Source organism: Pan paniscus, chromosome 7 (assembly GCF_029289425.2).
Source record: "Pan paniscus chromosome 7, NHGRI_mPanPan1-v2.0_pri, whole genome shotgun sequence".
Classification (NCBI taxonomy): domain Eukaryota; kingdom Metazoa; phylum Chordata; class Mammalia; order Primates; family Hominidae; genus Pan; species Pan paniscus.
Genome location: NC_073256.2, coordinates 29762623 through 29777965, shown reverse-complemented (window position 1 = coordinate 29777965; position 15343 = coordinate 29762623). Strand labels below are relative to the sequence as shown.

Here is a 15343-nt window from a genome sequence, read left to right as displayed (position 1 = left end):
TCTACCCAGGACCTGCCGCGACGTCGCTTATCCTGGCCCTACCCCAGGCCCCGCCCCCCTAACGCTCATCTTGGCCCCGTCCTAGAGTCCGACCCCAGGACGCACCTCCTGACCCTATCCCCAGGCCCCGCCCCCTCTCTGCCCCCGCGCACTGCCCTCGGCCCGCCCCCTCTTCAGTCCAGGCCCGGCTTCCTCCAGGTCTCCCGGCAACGCTGCGGCCCCACCCACGTCATGGCGCCCGAGGAGAACGCGGGGACCAAACTCTTGCTGCAGGGTTTCGAGCGCCGCTTCCTGGCGGCGCGCACACTGCACTCCTTCCCCTGGCAGGTGGGCGGCGGGGCGAGCGGAGAGGCCCGCGGGGCGAGCGGAGAGGCCCGCGGGGCGAGCGGAGAGGCCCGCGGGGCTCGCGGGAGTCCAGGGGCAGACGGGATGGGTCTCCGTGCTGAAACCCCCGGCGCTCCGGCCACGTGAGTTCCTGGGTTCTCCCCGGTCAGGACCGCGAGAACCGGTCCCCGTCCCTAGGGCCTGGCCAGAGTCGCTCGCACCCCTTCTGCCCCGCGAGCTGGCGGCGGAAGCTGGGGGTGTCTCCACCGCCTTGGGGGGCAGACGCGCGCTCGGTGTGGGGTACAGTTCACGATCATTTTCACGACTTTTTAAAGGCAGTAATCGTTCTGGTCACTGGGACACAGCTGCGCTCGCCCATTCTTAAAAGTCAGTGCCCTCAGGCCCGCGGGTAACCACCTCCTCCTGAGCACGGTGACCAGGTCACAGGCTGTCCCTCGTGCTTCAGTGTTCTCATCTGTATGTCGAGCACTGCACACAATCGGCTCATGCGCTGAGGCTTTCACGCCTGTGATGGAAGAGACAGAGAAGGTGGTGGCCTCTCCTCTCCCTGGGGACCTGCCATTCTCAGCACAGGCACATGGCAGGCCGCAGCCTCCCTTCTGCCAGCAGAGGGGCTTAATGCACCCCGCCCCATTTGGAATTCATGTGCAGTGAGCTCACTGGGATGAGTCAGTTTGGATATATATTCCTCCCTGGGTCTGCCCCATTTTATGGGGTGTTGCTTAATCATTTGCGTTATTCCATTGACATGAAATATTTAGCACTCAGAGATCATTTCCAGTCAGGAGAAATTTGTGCATTTTTAACCCAAAATAGAAACCTTCATAAAAGCATCATAGGTCTCCATTCAATATTGACTATAATTGTTCACATGCCCACACTGAATGCTAACTTGTGCTCACCCTCAACACCCACGAGGTGGGTACTATTACTATCACTCACATTTGACCAGAGGGATTGTTTGATTATGGTGAAGTAGTTGAGAGTTCAGACCCAGGAGACAGCCTGCCTGCTTCGAATCCTGGCCCAACCCCTGGCCCTGTGTGACCTTGGGCAAGTGACTGCATCTCTCTGTGCTATTGTTTTCTTATTAATAAAATGGGGGATATAATGATACCTACCTCTTAGGGTTGTTGTCAGCGTTGAGTACAAAAGCCTGTGGATCAGTGCCTGGCTCATGGTAAATGCATGTCGGTGTTAGCTAGTGTTTTATTCAGTCTCAAAATGTTTAATAAATGCCTTCCGTGAGCCAGGCACCATGGCTCAGCAGTACCCATGATAGATGAGGCTCTGCTTGCATGGGAGAGCCAGAGACTAAACAAATAAATGAATAAACAAGAAAAGACCAGATGAGAGTGGCTTTAAAGCCAAGAAAACAGGGAAATGGTGAATGGAGCAACTGGGGAGAAGTGTCACCAAAGTCAGGGAATCAGGGAAGCCTTCCCCAAAGAGGTGGCATTTGAACTGGGGCCTGAGTGGTGAAGCAGCCAGCCATGGGAAGGGTCTGGGGAACAGGATATGCAAAGGCCCTGTTGTGGAAATAAGCCAGTTGTGGTTGAGGAACAATAGCAAGGCAGCCAGTGTGGCTGGAGTGGAGTGAGCAGGGTGGGCCAGAGGTGAGGGACAACAGGCCAGAGAGGGGGATTAGCAGCAGGTCTTGTAGGGCCTTTTATGGCATAGAAGAAGCTCTGAAGCAATGAAGTGCCTTGCCATGTGTCACATACCAGCCGAGACAGTCTGCCTAACTCGGGAGCCAAAGCTCGCTGCTGGGCTTGAGGCCCCTGTAAGAGGACAATGTAACCCAGGCTGGTATGGGCACATTCTGCATTTCCACTTAAACTCAGATGGCAAGCCCATCAAACCTTGGTGCCATGGCTGCCCTGGTAATTCCTGGCTGACCAGTGTAACCAGGGAGCTGGCCCATGACCTGGGTGGCAGCTGAGTAGCCAGGACTAATGCGACCAAGAGTCAGCCTTCTTCCTGTGACTCATCCAGGTGCATCCTGAGACATCTGAAGGTCAGGCTTTCAGCCGCTGTGGCTTCCACTTCCAACTGGCTCCACGTCCCCAGGGAGGGATCACATAGAGCTTTGCCAACACACTCTATTGCGTGTTTAATGTTCCTGTGAATGGGCCCTTGAGATTTCTCTCTCTCCCGTCCACACAGAGCTTAGAGGCAAAGTTAAGAGACTCATCAGATTCTGAGCTGCTGCGGGATATTTTGCAGAAGGTAAGAATCCCAGAGTCCCTGGGACTCATGACCCTGCCTCCTGAAGCTCTCCGGAAGACCTGAGAGAAGCAGCACAGGTGTGCTTGTACCCTTTAAAAACAGCCCTCTTCAAAGAACAAAACCATTGAGTCAGCACTTCAGGAGGGTGTCAGCACCTCCGACAGCTCCTAAGCTTTCGTTTTCTATCTATGACTTAGACAAAGACATCAGAATATACAAAAATCTGCAAGGGGGGGAAATCTACAGAATGTTTTTTAAACCATCCACAGCAAAAAGAGAGATGACAGGTGCAAAACAGCTTCTAGCATTTGGTAGATGCTCAGAGACTTTCTTTTTTGCATTCATGAGGCCTGTCCCGCCCACTCCTGTCTCTTCTAGACCTAAATGGGCCCCTGCTTTGCCCAGGGTGGGGTTTGGACTCAAGTGCATCTGCATGCAAGTGAGAGCCAGGATCACCACCCGGCCCAGCCACAGGCTGACCTTGGCCTTGAGGGCCAAGTGCAGATCACCCTGCATCCTGGGTCTTCACCTTCAAAGGGCCATGGGCCCTTCTGAAAAGACAAACCAATAGACTCCCTCCCAGAAAGAAGTGCACCAGAATACACTTTCCATACAAACTCAGGGGAGGCAGACATCCTCCACCCCCACCCACCCGGCCCATCCTAGGAGCCCCGGTGAAGAATTCCTGTTCTAGAGGTGAACCAAGATTATCCACGTGGAAAAGATGCAGCCACAGCAGGGAAGACTTTCAGGGCAATACAGTAGGTCAGGGCTTCAAGCATGGAGATACCTGAAGTTATCTCGCACCTTGCTCTGAGTTTCCCCCTGAGCCTCACTCTTGTAGGTGGTGAAGCATGAGATGTAGGGAGAGCTGCTTTAAAACCCAGCACAAGGCTGGGTGCACTGGCTCACACCTGTAATCCCAGGACATTGGGAGGCTGAGGTGGACGGATCACCTAAGGTCAGGAGTTCAAGACCAGCCTAGCCAACATGGCAAAAACCCATCTCTACTAAAAATAAAAAAAATTAGCTGGGCGTGGTGGTGCACACCTATACTCCCAGGTACTCGGGAGGCTGAGGCAGGAGAATCGCTTGAACCCAGGAGGCAGAGGCTGCGGTGAGCCACGATCAGGCCACTGCACTCCAGCCTGGGCAACAGAGCGAGACTCTGTGTCAGAAAATATGAAAAACCAGCACCAGCATGAAGAGCCTGTGTATTGCGTGGGGTACTTTGCTGCCCTTGGGCAGAATCTGCATCCCTCCCAGCCAGCAGGCGCTGCGGACTGTCTCCTCCCTCTCCTTCCAGGCTCTTGTTTTCCCACCGTCCCCACTCCTGCTGCACCAGTCCCTCTGCCCTCCTTTCCAAGTGCCAGCCCGTGGCCACCTCAGAGCTTGCACAGACTGTTCCCACTGCCTGGAACTTGCTCATCCTGCACTTGGCTTCTCTCAGCTTTAGCTGGAGTGTCACCCTGAGTGTCCCCTCCCCTCCATCCTGTCCCCAGGGACACACGCTCCAAGAGAGCAGTTGCCGAGTGGGCCTTCCCGCCTCTTCCATAGAGCCAGATAGTTGGCGACTGTCCTTACTGCAAGCCCTGGTTCACACTGGCTCCCCTGGGAGGGAGGTTGTTTGGGCCCACATGCCCTGTGTTCCTGCTCAGAATGGGCATTAGAAATGCTGCCATAGCCTGTGCCACTGCAGTGGAAGCATCTTTAGGAAATGACTTATATCTTAAGACAAACTGCAGATGCTTGGGGCCAGAACGCCGTGTCCATCTACATCTTTGCTGAGGGATCGGCTAGCCTGGAGTTTGCCCTCTGCTGTATTGGCTCTCGAGCAACCAACGTTCTGTTCTTTGCCGTAGACTGTGAGGCATCCTGTGTGTGAAGCACCCGCCGTCAGTCAAGTATGCCCGGTGCTTTCCCTCAGAACTCATCAAAAAGGTCAGTAATGGGCAGTGTCCACCCAGTAGCCGGACAGCATAGCCACCTGCGTTCTGGAGCCCCCATCCTTCCCAGGCCCTGGGCCTGCTTTGCAAACCCCAGCATGGCAGGGGCCTCCCCAGGCAACTGGCTGCAGCTGAGTGTGACCCATGGGAGACAGTGCAGGGCGGGAAGAAGGGGAGGCCAGCGTCTCTCCCTCACTCTGCCTCCTGGGGTTTCCACAGCAGCTGCTTCTCTGGGGCCCCATCTCCTAGCATATGGATTCTCATTCCTACCAGGCTGGTCCAGCCCACAGCACTGGAACCCTCACTCACACCCTCTGTCCTGCCCACCGAAGGGTTTGGAGTTTCCTGCTCTTGTCTGTCTCTGGGTTGCCCCATGGGCCCCTGTTGGAAAATTTAGCTCTTGCCATACCTTTGGAACTAGTTCCTCTGGTGAATTCTCTGCATTGATCCTGCTGGAATGAGCTCTTTCCTGACTGATACAGGATGGATTTTATTTTTTACTTATTTATTTACTTTTTTGAGACAGTCTCACCGTGGTGCCCAGGCTGGATTACCGTGGCACAATCTCGGCTCACTGAAACCTCTACCTCCTGGGTTCAAGCAACTCTCGTGCCTAAGAAGCTGGGACTACAGGCACATGCCACCATGCCTGGCTAATTTTTGTATTTTTAGTAGAGACAGAGTTTCACCATGTTGGCCAGGCTGGTCTCGAACTCCTGACCTCAGGTGATCCGCCTGCCTCAGCCTCCCAAAATGCTGGGATTACAGGAATGAGCCACCACACCTGGCCTAGGATGGATTTTAAAGATGGGCCCGAACATGCAGGGTTTGACATGAGGATGTCGAGAGGCCTTTCCTTAGTAGGCAGTAGCAGACCTGCTGAGTGAAAGGGCCACACTTTTAGCAAATAAACAATCCCCTGCTTCTCCAATACCTGCTTTCTCCCTAGTCCTCCCCAAAAGGGTGCATCTGTAGTCTCCAGCAGGTCTGCCCTGTGCCATCACGAGAGGGCAGCAGTCACCCAGTGTACCCTGCTGCTGCCCTGTGAATCCTAGGATGGGACCAGCTGTGGAAAAGCAGCCTGCTGACAGCCACAGCCTGCAGCATGGGCCGCCCTCACAGTTCTGCCTGGGCTCACTTAAAAGCACCTTTTGTTTTCCTCCTCTCTGTGTTTGATCTAAACACAGAGCTCTCTGTCATGGTCACGTGGCAGCTCTCACGGAATCCTTGTCTCCTGCCCTAGACTACACCTAACCCTACCCTCTCAACACCTCTTGTTGAAGGCCCTCCCTTCCAGGTTGCCCTACCAAGTGAAAATTTTTTTTAGAGACAAGGTCTCTTGCCCAGGCTGTCCTCGAACTCCTGGGCTCAAGCAGTCCTCCCATGTCAGCCTCTAGATTAGCTGGGACTATTCGGCACACACCACCACGCCCAACGAAGTGAATATTTTATGCGCCAGCTGTCCGGTGTTACACCATTCCATCCCAAATCTCCCCTCTAAACTTGGTGAAAATCATCTGGCCATTTTTACAGATTAGAACGAAAGCAAACAAGCTCTCACTCTCTTTGCCCGCAGCACGAGGCTGTCCACACGGAGCCTTTGGACGAGCTGTACGAGGTGCTGGTGGAGACCCTGATGGCCAAGGAGTGCACCCTGGGCCACTGGAGCTATTTGCTGGTATGAGAAGGGCACCCTCCTCCCCCTCACAGCCCAGATACCCTTCCTGCACAGACAAAGTGAAAACGTGGGTGTGGGTTCAAATCCTGACTCACCCATTCTGCAGTCTTAGACATGAGGTCCATTAACCTTCTTTAGCCTCAGTTTCCCTGTCTGTAAATCAAGCACTTCAACAACAACAGCATGTCTCGTGGGGTTGTTGGGCATTTGTCCAATAGGTGACACACACTACCTGCCTCACAAGGACCTGGTGCCCAGTCCTCAAAGAATATTTGACAGGGCTGCACATGGTGGCTCAAGCCTATAATCCCAGCACTTTTGGAGGCCAAGGCGGGTGGATCTGAGGTCAGCAGTTCGAGAACAGCCTGGCCAATATGATGAAACCCTATCTCTACTAAAAATACAAAAATTAGGCCAGGCGTGGTGGCTCATGCCTATAATCCCAGCATTTTGGGAGGCTGAGGCGGGGGGAATCACCTGAGGTCAGGAGTTTGAGACCAGCTTGGCCAAGATGGTGAAACTCCATCTTTACTAAAAATACAAAAATTAGCGGGGTGTGGTAGTGGGCGCCTGTAATCCCAGCTACTCGGGAGGCTGAGACAGGAGAATCTCTTGAACCTGGGAGGTGGAGATTGAAGTGAGCCAAGATCGCGCTATTGCACTCCGGCCTCAGCAATGAGAGCGAATCTTTGTCCCAAAAAAAAGTACAAAAATTAGCCGGACATGGTGGCACATGCCTGTAGTTGCAGCTACTTGGGCAGCTGAGGCTGGAGAATTGCTTGAACCCAGGAGGCAGAGGTTGCAGTGAGCAAAGATCATGCCACTGACTCCAGCCTGTATGACAGAGCTCAAAAAAAAAATAAGATAAAACATAGATACAGAAAACCACAAAGGAAAAACATAGCATATTGAATCATCACGATGCAGCCACCCCTTCATAGCCACACCTGGCCCCTGGCCACCACTGACCTGTGCTCCATCGCCAGAATTCCGTTGTCTCAGGAATGTTCGATGAATAGAATCCTGTGTGGCCTGAGATGAGTGTCTTTCATGCCACGTGACACCCTTGAGGCCCGTGCAAGCTGTTGGTATGTCAACAGTTAGCTGCTTCTCATTGCTGAGTGGCGATTGGTCCTGTCATGCTTTATTCAGCCATGTGGTGGATGGCTACTTGTCTTCTAAGCCACTTGTTTTCTGATTGCTGGACTTACTGTCTCGCCCTCTCTTGGTGCAGCCCTCGGAAGGGTCGGTCACATTCTCCGAGAGCACAGCCATCATCTCCCACGGTACCACAGGCCTGGTCACATGGGATGCCGCCCTCTACCTTGCAGAACGGGCCATCGAAAACCCGGTAGCCTTCACTAACAGGTGACCTCGGGGCACAGGGCAGCCGCAGTCTACCTTGCAGAATGGGTCATCGAGAACCCGGCAGCCTTCACTAACAGGTGACCTCGGGGCACAGGGCAGGGCACCGAGGCAGGCTTACCCTGGTGCAGTCGAAGACACGGTCCCCTTTCCTCCCGCCAGGACTGTCCTAGAGCTTGGCAGTGGCGCCGGCCTTACAGGCCTGTCCGTCTGCAAGATGTGCCACCCCCGGGCATACATCTTCAGCGACTGTCACAGCCGGCTCCTCGAGCAGCTCCGAGGGAATGTCCTTCTCAATGGCCTCTCATTAGAGGCAGACATCACTGCCAACTTAGACAGCCCCAGGGTGACAGTGGCCCAGCTGGACTGGGACGTAGCGACGGTCCATCAGCTCTCTGCCTTCCAGCCAGATGTTGTCATTGCAGCAGGTAATGCCCAGCCCCGGGCATCCTGTGCAGGCGGTGTCCTTGCAGCTCTACCCAGCTCTTGGCTCTGGGAAAAGGGAACAATGGACCCTGTCGGGCATGGACATGATGGGGCTTCCAGAAGAGTTACTCTGGGCCTCCAGGGTGGCATCAAAGGACAGGGGTGCCTCTTAAGGTGACCTTCAAGCCACAGCCCTCTTGTTGGAGACAGGCATACTCCCGTTACAGTCGTCACCACATGGCTGTGTCCCAGAGCCATGCCCTGTGTCCTTCAGAGACCACAGGAGGAAAACAACCAGTTCTGGGATGAGGCCAGGGCCCTTGAGAGAAGGTGGTGTTTGGCTGGGCCACCGAAAACCCCTCACCCCTGCCAGCACACTCAGTCCCCTCTCTGGTGGAACAGAGCTCTGCCTGTGGTCCTGGGTCCCAGCCCTGAAACCCACAGGTCCAGCGGTGGCCAGGGACACAGGTCCACCCCTGCAAGCCAGCAGACCAATCGGCAGACACCTGAAACACGAAGTTCATGGCAGGGTCAGGCTTTCTGTCATTCACAGCCCCCTAGATAGGCCGAGAACCAGAGCTGGTTTTTTAAGGAACACCAGTGAGTCTGGAGATTTTTTTCTTTTGCTTTGGTCTTTTGCAGCTTTCTCTACTAAGGGTTCTCCTTTTTCACCCAAGTAATTGCCTTTCCGTCTAATGGCCCAAATGGTCAAGTGGCATCTAATAGTCTCATAGGACCGCTGCCTCTCTGGCCTCGCCCTGCTGCTGAGGTCAGCATGAACTGGAACTTTCCACTTGTCCCTTTCAGTAACCTGAAGCTTTCACCGTAGACTTGCTGTATTGCCCAGAAGCCATCATGTCACTGGTCGGGGTTCTGCGGAGGCTGGCTGCCTGCCAAGAGCACAAGCGGGCTCCTGAGGTCTACATGGCCTTTACCGTCCGCAACCCAGAGACGTGCCAGCTGTTCACCACGGAGCTAGGTGAGCCCCGACGCCCACCCGGGCCTGCATGGTCCCCGAGCTGTCCCTGCAGGACTCCAGTGAAAGTGAAAGAACTGGGTGCCGGGGAAAAGCTAGGATGCCCCACACTCCCACACCATACGGGGAACTCGGGCAGAGGCTGGTGAGCAGGGTGGGCTCGGGGCGTTGGGGGCTTGCGGCAGGAGGAGGGCAGGTCAGCACAGGCAGGGAGGGTCTGAGCCCAGCAGCCCTACTATGTGCTTCAGAGCAGGGTTCTCTAAGCCCTTGGGCCTCGGTTTCCTCATCTGTAAAATGGAGGTGGCGGGAGGGGCAGTTGGGGTCAGGGCTGGACACAGCTGTGGCCTGCAGGATGCTGGAGCACAGGCTGTACAGGCGGATCCTCCACGCCACTGTCCTGAGCACCTAGTTGATGGAAGACGAGCAGGGTGACTATAGAGAAGGGGAACGGGCCCCCTAATGGGCCAGCCACTGTCCTGAGACCTGACATTGGTCAGCCCCCGGCACCTGTGAAGGTGTGCTGTCATTGTCCCATCTCACCGACAAAAACACTAGGACACACAGAGGCCAAGCGACCCCCGAGCTCCCACAGACTGCATCCAGACCACGTGGCTCTCGTGCCTCTACACTACACCCAAGCCCCCCATTGCCACCAGCCTCTGCCCCAGCTCCCCCTGAGCACAGCCCCTCCTGGCAGCCATGTGCACAGATGCACCCGCAGCAGCCTCTGCCTGCACACAGACACACGGACGACCCAGTGCCTGTCCATGTGGGGCAGCCCGTGAACTACAGAGTCAACAAACAAGCCAACACACGAAGGCATACTGGGTTCCACGACAGAGTCCCGCACAACCTAACACAGGAGGCTGGCTGGGCGCGGGGCTCAGACCTGTCATCCCAGCACTTTAGGAGGCTAAGGCAGGAGGACTACTTGACCCCAGGTGTTCAAGACCAACCTGGGCCACATAGTGGGACCCCATCTTCACAAAACATACAGAAACTAGCCAGATGTGGTTGCACACGCCTGTAGTCCCAGCTACTCGGGAGGCTGAGGTGGGAGGATGGCTTGAGCCCATGAGGTGGAGGCTGCAGTGAGCCCTGATCTCACCACTGCACACCAGCGTGGGCAACAGAGCGAGACCCTGTCTCAAAAAAGCAAAAAAAAAAAGGAAGTCTTTTTTCAGATACTTACGTGAAAAAAAACCTGCAATATCTTTTAAGTGAAAAAAAACAGTGCCAAGCAGAACACATAGTATAAGCCCCCACCAACCTTTATTTTTTATTTTTTATTTTTATTTTTTTTTTGAGACAGAGTCTGGCTTTGTATTGCCCAGGCTGGAGTGCAGTGGAGCCATCTCGGCCCACTGCAACCTCCCACCTCCCAGGTTCAAGCTATCCTCCCATCTCAGCCTCCTGAGTAGCTGGGACTACAGGTGCGTGCTACCACGCCTGGCTAATTTTTGTATTTTTTGTAGAGTCGAGGTTTCTCCATGTTGGTCAGGCTGATCTTGAACTCCTGACCTCAAGTGATCTGCTGCCTCAGCCTCCCAAAGTGGTAGGAATACGGGCTTGAGCTACTGCGCCCAGCCCCATTTTTGTTTAAAAACTAATAATAATCACCCACACGTGGTAATGAGTACCTATATTCCAACTACTCAGGAGGCTGAGGCGGGAGGATGACTTAAGCCCAGGAGTTTGTGGCCACCTTGAGCAACATAGCATGACTTCATCTAAAAAAAAAAATGTATCAAAATAATCATTTTCACATAGGTATACCTATAGGGGAAAACCTAGAACATATATATAGCAGGCTTGTCCAACCTGTGGCCCAAAACAAATCTGTAAACTTTCTTAAAACAATATGAGGATTTTTTGTGATTTTTTTTCTTTTAGCTCATCAGTTATTGCTAGCTTTACTGTATTTTATGGGTGGCCCAAGGCGATTCTTCTTCTTCCAATGTAGCGCAGGTAGGCCAAAAGATTGGACATGCCTGATATACACGTTAACAGGTGCCATCCTTGGATGGCAGGATTATAGAGATTGCTACACGTTCATGTCTATACTACTTCATTTTTATAAATACGCATTTTCCACTCGTAACAAAAAACCGTGATTGAAAATCATCCCAGGTCACAGTGTCTCATGCCTCTAATCCCAACCCTGTAAGAGGCTGAGGCTTTGGGAGGCAGAGGTGAGCAGATCACCTGAGGTCAAGAGTTCAAGACCAGCCTGGCCAACTCGGTGAAACCCCACCTCTACTGAAAACACAAAAATTAGCCAGGCGTGGTGGTGCACACCTATAATCCCAGCTACTCGGGAGGCTGAGGCAGGAGAATCACTTGAACCTGGGAGGCGTTGAAGTGAGCTGAGATTGCGCCACTGCACTCCAGCCTGGGGAACAGCGTAAAACTCAATCTAAAAAATAATAATAAAAGAGGCTGAGGAAGGAGCATCACTTGAGGCCATGCGTTCAGGACCCCATCTCTACAAAATAAAAAAAATACTGGTATGGTAGCATGCACCTGTCATCCCAGCTACTCAGGAAGTGGGAGGATTGCTAGAGCCCAGGAGTTGAGGCTGTGGTGAGCAATGACTGTGCCACTGCACTCCAGTCTGGGTGACATAACAAGATCGTATCTCAGACAAAAAAAAAAAAAAAAAAAAAAGAATCATTCTGGCTAATGGCTCTTCAGACACCTGTGCTTATGAGAACATCAGCCCCTTCTAAGCTTGTGTGTGTGTGTGTGTGTGTGTGTGTGTGTGTGTGTGTGTGTCTGTGTGTGTGTGTGTGTGTGTGTTTTGAGATGGAGTCTCACTCTGTCACTCAGGCTGGAATGCAGTGGCACAATCTCGGCTCACTGCAACCTCCGCCTCCTGGGTTCAAACAATCCTCCCGCCTCAGCCTCCCAAGTAGCTGGGATTACAGGCACCCGCCATCGTGCCTGGCTAATTTTTGTATTTTTGTAGAGATGGGGTTTCACCATGTTGGCCAGGCTGGTCTCGAACACCTGACCTCAAGTGATCCGCCGGCGTTGGCCTCCCAAAGTGTTGGGATTACAGGCATGAGCCAGTGTGCCCGGCCACTTTCTAAGCTTTGTGAAGAGTGAGTTGACTGAGCAGCCAGGTAGATGTGGGTTCAGATCTCTGCTTCGGTCCTGCTGTGCCAAGTGCTGGGGCAGACGTGGGCAGAGAGTGGATAGCGGCATGGTGCCTGCTGCTAGCCATTTCTATGCAAAACCAGATTTCCGGTCCCATCCTGGAGGCCAATTCTAGGTACGTGGGTGGGCCTGGGAACCTGTGAAGCAAGTAAACTGACTTAGACACCCCCCACCCTGCCAGGCCTGTCCTAGCAGCCCCACACAAAACGCACATGTCCTGTCCCCAAACACCGCCATCCTCAAACACGTGCTCTGTTTCCAGGCTGGGCTGGGATCAGATGGGAAGCGGAAGCTCATCATGACCAGAAACTGTTTCCCTACGGAGAGCACTTGGAGATGGCAATGCTGAACCTCACACTGTAGGACTCACACACGACTCCAACGGGATTGTGAGAATCAAGTCACTCTCGTGGGAAGAATTTTTATATGAGAAAGGGGATAAAACTTTCATTGGACTGGAATGTTTGGAGAATGTTAAATTCCAAATCAGGAACCACAAACTGCCCTCTAATAAGACATCGGCTATCTAAGCGTGTGGGTGCCCCGTTTCTGCCAGCAGTTCTGGTTCTTAAGAAAATCACCATAAATCAGACATGAAAATTCTGGCTCCAAAAATAGCATTTTCTTTGTGCAAATAAAAACGTGTGTATCAACTATGACGTTCCCCCACGTGGACACACTCGGTTCCTCATAAAACCAAGCCTGCTGCAGCTGCCACATCCCTGGACACATTCGATTCCTCACAAAGCCAAGCCCGCTGCAGTTGCCACATCCCCGGACACACTCGGTTCCTCACAAATCTAAGCCCGCTGCAGCTGCCACATCCCTGGGCTTATGGTGCAGCAGGTGCTTTTTTCAAGACAGGAATCAAAGTGTTAGGAACATGGAAGAAAGGTGACACCTGGAGACCAAATGCAGGATTGGGAGTACTGCAGAGGTCACAGGGAAGTCACAGAACAGTAATATGCTAGCAGGGGCATGGGGCGTGAAGAACAGAAGACAGGAAGCGTTTCGGAGACTCCAAAGAAGAAATCAGGGCCAACCACAGCTTCCCGGGTCATTCACCAGGTGGCACCACTGCCGTCATTTCAGCTTCTGGCCACTGGGAGGCGCTGCTCGAAAGGGTTTGCCCTGAGACTCCAAGAAGAAGCTGTGGGAAGGACAGCAGGGGCCCTGGGGTTTTAGCCTCTGGCCCAGGAGTTATGTGTCCATAACCAAAGGGAGCACAGTCTGCACCCAGCTCTCATCCCATCAGAGCTGCTGAGACTCCCACAGGTTCTTCCAGAACTGGTTTAGCTTGCCTGCAGGATCAGGAAAGTTTGAGAAAGGCATCTGCAAAATACTAAAGAGCAGAGCTTACCTCATTGCCTGTCCCCACCCCATCCCAGGTCACCACCTGGATGACCCCAGCTCCCCGACCCAACAACAACCCCTCCCAAGTCCCTAACTCCCTCACTTGGACTTGAGACCCTTCACACCCCAGCAGCGCTCCGCCTCCAACTTGATATCATGCTTTCTGGAAACTTCCCCGTATGTCCCACTTTCCCACACTTGGTGCGCTGGAGCACCTTCCGGCCTCCACATGCTGTACGTTCCCCTGTGAGCACCGTCCTCTCAGCCTCTGGCCAACACAGTCCCACCCATCTGTGGGTAACAAGGGGGTGTGGGTGTTCTTTACAGCCTTGCTAAACTGTCTGAATCAAGGATCACAAACTACAGCCTGCAGGCCAAACCCAGCCCACAGCCTGTGTTTGTAAATAAAGCTTTGTTGGAACAAAGCCACACCCCTTATTCTACAGATGATCTGTGGCTACTTTCGCACCACAACAGAGTACCATGGTTCTGACAGAGACTGGGGGACCCAGTCTAAATGACTTCTGACCTGGACCTTTACTGAAAATCCTCCCAATCATTCTGTTGTCAAGAATGATGTATTACTTTTTGCAATAAGAAACAAGTAAGCTTTGCAGAATTCCACCCACCTTTCAAGGCTTGTCCCAGAAGTTCCCTTTGCCCACGCACCTACCTGATCCGATCACTTCCTAAACTGCAGCCCGGCCCACCCGGCTCCAGCATCATTTGTGGAGTGTCAGCTCCATAAATCCAGAGGGCAGGTGGGGTTGTGTCCTAACTTTCCCAAGCCTACTGTACCGAAATGGGACAGCAGAGTAGGAAGCCTCTGTGACTTCTGCTCCCTCCCTAGCTTTTCCACCAGACCCCGCATGGTCCCACCCTGGCTGTGTGAAGCAGGGATCAGGGAGCGTGGCTCGGTGCCAGTCTCCAGAACCCTGCCCACCCTGGCGTGGTGGCAGACATGGCTACCTGCAGCTAAGCTGCCAGTTCCTCTGAGTCCTCAAAGACCAGACCATTTTCTTCATGTTTCACCAGCTCATGTAAACTGCAGAGAGAACAAAGGGAGCCCGAGAGCTTCCTGGAGAAGACACCAGACCCCTGGGGTGCCCAGCTGGACTCCCACCCACCCCACGCTCAAACCAGGCTGGGGGTTGGAACAGGGTGTGTGGTTTCTGGGAGGTGGTTCTTAGATTTGGCATCTGAAGAGTATAAAAGCCTGGGGGGGTGCACATCAAAATGGACAAACTGATTTGAGGAGGGAGCCTTAAGGAAGGTTTGTACCTTCTGTGCTGGATGCTCTTCAAGGACTGAAGAATTATTTTTGCATGTTTTTCTTAATTCCATGGCCATGGAACAAGTAAAGGCAACCCCCTGGGGACAGGCTCAGCACATAAAAGATGACTTTTCTAGGACACCAGATTTGATCCCGACATTCCCTGAGCTCAGCTCACACGAGGGGCTCGCATCCCTGAATCCCATCCAGGGGCCGGCTCCTGAGCAGGGGCCAAGGGCTCAACGTTTGCTGGGGCTACTGCTTCTAGAATCTCCTCTAACTCCACCCTTCCAAACACCCGTCTATGCTGGGTGGAGTCAGGCCACAGCATGACACTCATTTAACTGATTCAAGCCCAGCACGTGAGCTTGGCCAAAAGGGACATGGTGGGAGAGAAAGAAAGAAAGAAAACCATGTAAGCCTGCAGGCAATTCCCGCCAATTCTACTCTGGGAGCAAAAGCCCCTAGTGGAGTTCTGGTATTTAAGGTGCTTTTTTTTTTCATATTGGGTTGCTGCAAAAGTAATTGCCATTTTTAATGGCAAAAACCGTGTTTACTTTTATGCCAACCTAAATATAACATGAGCTCTAAAT

The 15343-nt window shown here is 53.2% G+C and overlaps 2 protein-coding genes across 2 annotated transcripts in view; one reads left to right on the top strand and one right to left on the bottom strand.

Annotated features, from left to right (window-relative positions):
* Window positions 1–216: 216 nt before the first annotated feature.
* LOC129398565 (protein-lysine N-methyltransferase EEF2KMT-like) lies at window positions 217–12739 on the top strand. Its single transcript, XM_063607067.1, is given in 9 exon segments — window positions 217–327; window positions 2512–2574; window positions 4437–4450; window positions 4452–4515; window positions 6097–6198; window positions 7433–7566; window positions 7726–7991; window positions 8819–8968; window positions 12387–12739. Coding segments are annotated over 9 exon segments (990 nt in total). The 5' UTR covers window positions 217–231; the 3' UTR covers window positions 12488–12739.
* Window positions 12740–13330: 591 nt separating this feature from the next.
* LOC100978344 (ALG1 chitobiosyldiphosphodolichol beta-mannosyltransferase like 2) overlaps window positions 13331–15343 on the bottom strand; it is a 57207-nt gene continuing 55194 nt past the window's right edge. Inside the window, exons 8-9 of the mRNA XM_063607064.1 lie at window positions 14447–14522; window positions 13331–13466 (exon numbers count right to left, since the gene is read on the bottom strand). Coding sequence (XP_063463134.1) covers window positions 14453–14522 — 70 coding nt within the window. The 3' untranslated portion in view covers window positions 13331–13466; window positions 14447–14452. The remainder of the gene's footprint in view (window positions 13467–14446; window positions 14523–15343) is intronic.